Below are 7,857 nucleotides of genomic sequence, written 5' to 3'. Positions count from 1 at the left end.
AAAATGGCTTGGAAAATCTCGATGGAAGCCCCACAAAACGAAAGCACTCACATGGCTTTTTATGATCGTGACGCGCACACACTTAAATCATCTAAACTTTTCTCTCATGAATTTATTGCTGATAGTAAGTAGACCAGACATTCGTTGATTTTTTCAAAAGTATTACTGATTCTTCATGTCTTCAATACCCACTTTCCTGCATGGTTCCCACCCTAATAATTGAGGAATTATTAGAGTTATATTTTTAATGATAAAGATACCCACCACCTATTTGATTTTATGTCACAGTGAATACCAGAAGTAGAATTGGTGTATTTATAGGCATTACACGAATAGTTTTTGTTTATTTTTTTTTCATAATTCCTTTGTTTGATGTCGATTCTCGATTGTAGTTTGAGACTTTTGGTTACTCTTACACTCATCTCATCCACATTTTTGTTCTTTGAAGGAACCGGTATTCAAGCACAAGTCGGATCTCTTCCTCAATATGAAGGCAAGTTCTTTTGTATGGTGTTTCTGTTTTTTAAAGTCCATGCAATTCGACTAGTTTTTGTGTGTGAAGAAAAATCTACTACACATATAATATGCCAATCATAGTTTTCACTTTCATAAGTTCAAAATGGATGAACCATGTAGCATCACATAAGTACAAACACTTCATACTTTCAAACCAACGCAAAACATTAAGAAACCATGCACATATGTTGTTTTTAATGTCCGTTATTTTATTTATATTTTGGAGTTTAATCTGTGTGAACAATATTTGATGTTATCTTGCAGTGAATGCTCTTCGTGAAATAGCGGACCAATTGGGTAAAAGGGATTGGGATTTTAGCCTAAACCCATGCCATGGAAATCAAAATTGGTCAACACCGATAATCAATACAGAAATGCCTGTTTATAACAACTCTATTAACTGTAACTGCTCCTTTCCAGGCAATGTTTGTCACGTAGAGTCCTTGTAAGTTTTATTGTTTCATTTTTGTATTTACCCTACAAAATTAACAATACGTGCCAAATTGTAAACCACCAAAATTAACACTTTTTCGTGTTATTTTCTTTTTTGTCCCTTGGACTGGTGGACTAAGAGTTCAAAATGAGATATTCATAGAGGCTTATAATATAATTTCCCTAGAGAGGTATAACTGGAATATTTTGTCATATAATTCAAGAGTTGCAATTTTGCTTTATGATCTGAACAGACGTCTCAAGGGGCAGGATCTTGACGGTGTTCTTCCACGATCCCTGGCAAAGTTACCTTACATCAAGATCATGTAAGCCAAAGACTCGTGTTTATGCCTCTATCCAAATTTAAAAATTAAAAATAAAATAATGATTTAGATATATACCATGGTTTAAGGCATCATCATTTATGTTGGTGATTGTATCTTGCAGTGATCTGGCTCGTAATTATCTAAGTGGCACCATACCACGTGAATGGGCTTCATCAATGACCAGACTGGAGTACTTGTCAGCTCTCTCTCTCTCTCTCTCTCTCTCTCTCTCTCTCTCTCTCTCTCTCTCTCTCCAGTTTATATTTGTGATTTTCAGAACTTTCTAAATGGAAGCAACTGTGTCCTAGGTCTGTTTTTGTGAATAATTTGTCCGGAGGAATTCCAACATATTTGGGCAACATAACCTCACTGGTATATCTGTACGTTCTCTCACTCACACTTCTGTTCTTGCTCTATCTCTCTCTCTCACACACACACACTCATTCTTAAGATAGTACTTGGATAAGTTGTTGTGATCAATAATGGCAACTGTCCATTAGGAGGATCTTAAGGAAGAATTATATATATATGGGGGGTCTAGAATTTCACATAAGTTATACAAATGCTTTTTTGTTTGATGGATAAACAAATACCAGGAGTCTGGAAGGTAACATGTTCTCTGGAAGTGTTCCACCTGAGCTTGGAAAACTAGAAAATTTAGCAACCCTGTAAGCCTTGTTTGTACTGCATATTTACTTCTACTTTAATTTTCATGATTATAGATCATGTTGTAATACATAAAATATTTCTCTACAATGGTTTGTTTTCAAATTAATTTGTAGGATCCTTAATGCAAATAATCTTTCTGGCGAGTTGCCAATGGAGCTCAATAACCTGAGCAACTTGAAAGAACTGTAGGCACACTCCATCCTTCCAATTTCCAAACTAATGTTTTAAATAGCTTGATTTTTCTAGCCATTGATCATATATCGTTTTTTTTCTGGCATAATTTTCTAAAGTAGACAGTATTACTACTTCTCACACTTTTTCAGCCGTTTAAGTAGCAACAATTTCACTGGAAAAATCCCAAACCTTGAGAGCTGGAGTCAGCTTGAAAAACTGTAAGTCTGTGGTCATCAGTACTGATCAATCATTGTGAGTCTATTCCTTCTTTTTGCTTCCTATCGTTTCCATCTTCTGTCCTCAGAGAGATCCATGCTAGTGGCCTAGAAGGACCAATACCTGAAAGTGTTTCCTTCTTGAGCAATTTAACAGAACTGTAAGTTCAAAATTAATATTCTCCCTTGATCATGATTTTCACTTCTTTCTATTAATTCATGCTGTAAGTTCTAAACTACATGCCTTTATGTAATCTCTGTGCAGACGGATTTCTGATTTAAGTGGAGAAGGCTTAAAGTTTCCAGATCTGAGTAGGTTGACAAACATGAAAACGTTGTAAGTGTTGGTAGAATTTATAAAACTAGTAACAAGTTCTATAATTTTAAAACTGGTATGTTCAAGAATTTTGGTGGATGTTTCAGGATGTTGAGAAGCTGTAATATAACAGGGAAAATTCCTGATTATATATCAAATATATCCAATATGAAGCATTTGTAAGAGTTCCCTGTCTTCCAATTTTGTTTCAGCACATAAGTTGTATCCTTTGTGTTTCTACGCTATGATCTTCTTTAGAATTTGTTTATATTTCCTGAAGTATAACCTTTATGTATATTTATATACTTACACAGAGATCTCAGTTTCAACAATCTGAATGGTGAAATACCAGACCTAAGTGGACTAAAAAGTATGGAAAAAATGTAAGAAAGATATCGGTTTACTTTATGGTCCATGTATGATTTGCTTCAACCAAATATCAAAATTATTATTGTTCATGATTACAGAATCATCTATATTTGCAGCAATAATCAAATCAGAAGTATATTTCAATAAATAAATAAGAAAACATATTCATAGTGTTCTTTACCATAGGAAAAATGAAATAAATAAAGGATACTGCTGTAAATAGTAACAACGTTATTTGGTGAAATGACTAGATACCTAACTGGTAACTCCCTGAACGGAAGTGTTCCTACATGGATGATCACCAATAAAGATGTTGATCTGTATGTTTTTTCAAGCCTCATTTCAGCATTACTTTGTATATGGCATCAATCATGAAGCTCAACATGCTCTTGTTTATATATAATGCAGTTCAATAGATCTTTCCTATAACAACTTTAGAGAAAATACTGTGCCATCAGGTTGTGATAGATCACTGTAAGTTTCCAGTTCTCGAATGCTCTTTTCATGTGCACATAAAAAGTTAAAAACTGAAGTTAAAAGTTTTAATTCTTTCATTCATCAGGAACTTATACAGAAGCTACTCTACTGGGAATAATTCGTAAGTTTAATTATAGCCTAGCTACTACTATTCTTCAAAAATAAATTAATGCAACTTTTATGTAATAAGAGAGACACCAATTAAGTTTCTCACGTTTGATTTTGTGTAGAGAGCTTGCAAAGTGCCTTCGTCCTTGCATCCAGAGTACTGAGCAACATTGTTAATTTCCAGTAACATTGTGTTTCCATAATATTAAAAACAAATTTATAAGCTTATCCCTTTAATGTTTCTCTAGACATATCTTCAGTTCATATCAATTGTGGTGGGCCAAGAGTTCCCATTGGAAAAAAGACTTATGAAGCAGATGAAGATCCAGGTGGACCTGCAATTTTTGTTCCTTCAAACGAAGATTATTGGGGATATAGCAGCACAGGAAGTATATGGAATGTTAAGGACAACCTTATTAAGCGTATCACAACTAATTTAACTCTACTCACTATGAAAGACGTTAAGCTTTACACAAATGCTCGCAAGTCTCTATTGTCTCTTACTTACTTCGGGCGTTGCTTACAAAATGGCAAATATACAGTTAAACTACATTTTGCAGAGATAGTTTTCAGAGATAATAGATCTTACCATAGTCTTGGAAGACGTGCTTTTGATATTTATGTCCAGGTTGAAAATTCTTCTCATGTAAACGAAAAGGATTACTCAAGTAAACAACAGCTAGGCATGTGTTAATTTGTTTGCATTTTAAGTTTGTTTTTTACTTTTTGCAGGGCGTAAATCAGTGGAAGAATTTTGATATTAAGAATGAAGCTGGTGGAATCGATAAGCCCATAATAAAGATAATAAAAAACGTATGTGTAACTAATGGAACATTAGAAATCCGGTTCCACTATGCAGGGAAAGGTACAACAGCCACCCCTCAGAAGGGAGATTTTGGCCCTCTGATATCTGCCATATCAATGGAGTCCGGTATGCTTAATTAATTATTATCCACATGTTTTACAAACTTTACTTTTCATCATAATCAATCACTATGTAAATGATTTTCATTTCTCTTCTATTGATCTATTTATAAAATCTGTTTAGATGACTTACTAATATATTTCTTTCTATAGAGTCCAAGGCTCCAACTCATGGTAAAATATTTGCATATGCTGCTGGAGTGGTGGCTGCAGTGTTGTGCCTCAGTCTCATAGTTCTTGGCATCGCATGGAAGAGGGGTTATGTATGGGACAAAAATTCAAGAGAAAAAGGTGTTTGATTTACTACACAATTTAAAAAATAAAAAATAAAAAACTATTTCATAGAATATATTGCGGCACCCATCACCCAAAATAGGCAGTGATGTTCAATGGACATAGTAACTAAACTAATACTTCTTTATGGTTTGTGAAATTTTTAGTGTATTCCACATCTGTGCAACACAGTCCAATATGTTGGAGATAAGGATAAGATTAGGAATTTAAATAAAGAGATAGAACAAGAAGGATATTAAAACACAATCCTTTTATCAATATATATCCGATCATACAATACCTCTTTTGGTTTACATACACACATATATATAATAAATACAGGAACCATTGTGACTTTTCACTCACACCGATTCGGAAGGGGCATAGCTGCGATTAGCTAGCATTAACTGCCACTATTATCTATCTAGAAATAATCGTAATATTAATAACAATATTTAAGTCTAGTTTAATAATTCAACACTTTTGGAGAGTTAATATGAGACTCCACATATATCTTACACAGAAATGCATATATGTCATTGGTAAAAATTCCTTTCCCTGCAGATCTAAGAGGATTGGATTTGCAGATGGGTGTATTTACATATAGACAAATCAAGGCTGCCACTGACAATTTTGCTGATTCAAATAAACTTGGCGAGGGTGGTTTTGGATCCGTTTACAAGGTGACATTGTTAAGGCATTAAATTTCATTTTTTTTACAATCCAGATTCTAAACTATACCAACTTCATCAATGTAAAAAATAAAAGATGAAAGATGAAAGAAAAGAAGAATCAATTAATTAATGTGTCACTGCTAAGAGCCTAAACCTCAAATTTATGAATTGCAGGGTACACTATTAGATGGAACTCTAATCGCTGTGAAGCAACTCTCTTCCAAATCAAAACAAGGAAACCGTGAATTTGTGAATGAAATAGGCATGATAACGGGTATACAACACCCTAATGTTGTAAGGCTACATGGGTTTTGTGTGGAACGAAAGCAACTACTGCTTGTTTATGAGTACATGGAGAATAATTCTCTAGCACATGCGCTATTTGGTATTCTCCTTTTCTTCTACTTCGTGAGTAGTAACTCCCTCCACCCCCAAAAGAACTTTGAAGTCTATATATATTTGACTTTGTGAATTAAAAAATATCTGATCATTAGTCACCAAACCAACATCATCAACAATATAGTGATGACAAATGAAACATATAGGTAGCTATAATGTGAATAGTTTTGAAAGAATTAAGGTAATGTTACAACATACATGTAACATCTGAAATGAAAACTGTGGCATCTTTTCATTCCACAAAGATTCGGTTCTCCATTGATAACTGTTTTCTTTATTTAAAATGCTTTTATGAAATCTCAGAGCAGTATAACTATAAGTTGGAAATTCAGTGGCCTACAAGACAAAGAATTTGTGTGGGAATTGCAAAAGGCTTGGCTTTCCTGCATGAGGAGTCGGTGCTAAGAATGGTTCATAGGGATATCAAGGCGACTAATATTCTCCTAGATGCTGACCTTACTCCAAAGATCTCAGATTTTGGTTTAGCAAGGCTTGATGAAGAAGAGAACACTCACATCATGACTAGAGTTGCTGGAACTATGTGAGCAATACTCTGACTGTCTTTTCTAATAATATTATGTTTCTTTTATTAATTACTTTTAGTTTTCTTTTGTTCAATTTGCTTTTGGTATCTTCAGAGGGTACATGGCACCAGAATATGTATTATATGGATACTTAACCTACAAAGCAGATGTATACAGTTTCGGGGTTCTTGCACTTGAAATTGTTACTGGAAAAAACAATATGAAATATACGCCAAACGATGATTGCTTTTGTCTTCTTGACTGGGTACAACTTATTTCTTAAAAAACACAGGTTGATCCTTCACCAGGTTCCTAACCCATTCACTGATTTATGATCATATATGTGTTTGTCTTTTCTAAGGCTGTTGTTCTGAAGCAAAAAGGGAGTTTGATAGACTTGGTGGACCCACGATTGGCTTCTGAATTCAACAAAAAAGAGGCATTGAGAATGATCGAAATTGCTCTATTATGCACTAATGAGTCCCCAGTTCTTAGGCCTATCATGTCTGAAGTAGTTAATATGTTGGAGGGCCATACCAAAATCGAGGAAATAAATGTGAATGTGAACACATCTGAAGAAGAGAACAGGTTTCAGGCACTTGGGGGGAAGCTTGAAAGAATGCAGTCACATGAGTTTGAGCAGCCAGATATTTCTATTAATCCAGCATCTTCCAGCTCAAATGACCTCTATCCCGACAGTCAAATTTCTCAAAAATGTTGACTCATACTCGCATAAGCACTACTTCCTTGATATCCTTTTGTAATAGCCATATGTGATTTCTGTTTTCTATCAATTAATTGTAGTATATTTATATAATTCATGAGTGGAACCTTTTTGAAGATATTTTCTATAATAAACTACTATTTCTTATCGGTTATGTAATATGCAAACTGTATGTTACGTGAATTAGTATAATATATATGGCTTATACATGTTGCTATTTTTATGGAATCTAGTCAAAAAATGCAAAAGCAGATATTAGTTTCGATATATCATTGTTCAGTTGAGGTGCTAAGATAGATAATTTAGCATTATACCAGTATCCCCTCTTAGGTAGCAACTCTCCAACACATCAATATTTATATCTCTATCTTTATATCTTTTTCTTTTCTTTATTTTTATATACTATCTTTATCTATATCTGTCTTTGTCTTTATCTTTACATCTTTATAACAGAGGTTATCTAAATCAATATGGTTCGAAATGTTGGGGTTGGGAAGACAAGAATGTTATTGAAATCAATATGAATCTTGTATCTGTTTATAGGATCGTTTGATCACTTTCTGAATATGATATTTCAACCTTATGGTTGGGTTACATGAAAACAAAATTATGGGGATAATTCTTCAAGAAACAGCTTTGTATCAAGACACTGATATGAGACCCTGACCTACGGTTTTATAGAATTTGAATTCTTATTATGACCAAAAATAAAATCAATGAGCATTAAATGCTAATTT

At 33.8% G+C, this 7,857-nt stretch overlaps 1 protein-coding gene across 4 annotated transcripts; it reads left to right on the top strand.

Moving 5' to 3' along the window:
- Positions 1 to 281: 281 nt before the first annotated feature.
- On the top strand, positions 282 to 7,274 carry LOC145041750 (putative LRR receptor-like serine/threonine-protein kinase At1g07650). 4 transcript variants are annotated; one of them, XM_078989916.1, is made up of 24 exons: positions 288 to 493; positions 781 to 961; positions 1,203 to 1,274; positions 1,396 to 1,470; positions 1,583 to 1,654; positions 1,871 to 1,942; positions 2,057 to 2,128; positions 2,234 to 2,335; positions 2,422 to 2,493; positions 2,598 to 2,669; positions 2,756 to 2,827; positions 2,963 to 3,031; positions 3,269 to 3,337; positions 3,426 to 3,491; positions 3,580 to 3,615; positions 3,725 to 3,759; positions 3,851 to 4,230; positions 4,335 to 4,533; positions 4,680 to 4,817; positions 5,364 to 5,482; positions 5,648 to 5,858; positions 6,176 to 6,413; positions 6,511 to 6,661; positions 6,758 to 7,274. In XM_078989916.1, exons 1-24 carry the CDS (start codon positions 373 to 375, stop codon positions 7,115 to 7,117), a joined length of 3,054 nt encoding a protein of 1,017 aa, XP_078846042.1. In that variant the 5' UTR covers positions 288 to 372; the 3' UTR covers positions 7,118 to 7,274. The 4 variants fall into 4 exon arrangements, with proteins under 4 accessions (XP_078846045.1, XP_078846042.1, XP_078846044.1 ...); XM_078989917.1 differs by having other exon boundaries at positions 289 to 493; positions 2,267 to 2,335; XM_078989918.1 differs by lacking the exon at positions 3,269 to 3,337.
- Positions 7,275 to 7,857: the final 583 nt, after the last annotated feature.

The sequence above is a fragment of the Lactuca saligna genome, chromosome 4, assembly GCF_052625555.1.
Source record: "Lactuca saligna cultivar CGN05327 chromosome 4, ASM5262555v1, whole genome shotgun sequence".
NCBI classification, from domain to species: Eukaryota; Viridiplantae; Streptophyta; class Magnoliopsida; order Asterales; family Asteraceae; genus Lactuca; species Lactuca saligna.
This window is presented reverse-complemented; position numbering and strand designations above follow the sequence as displayed.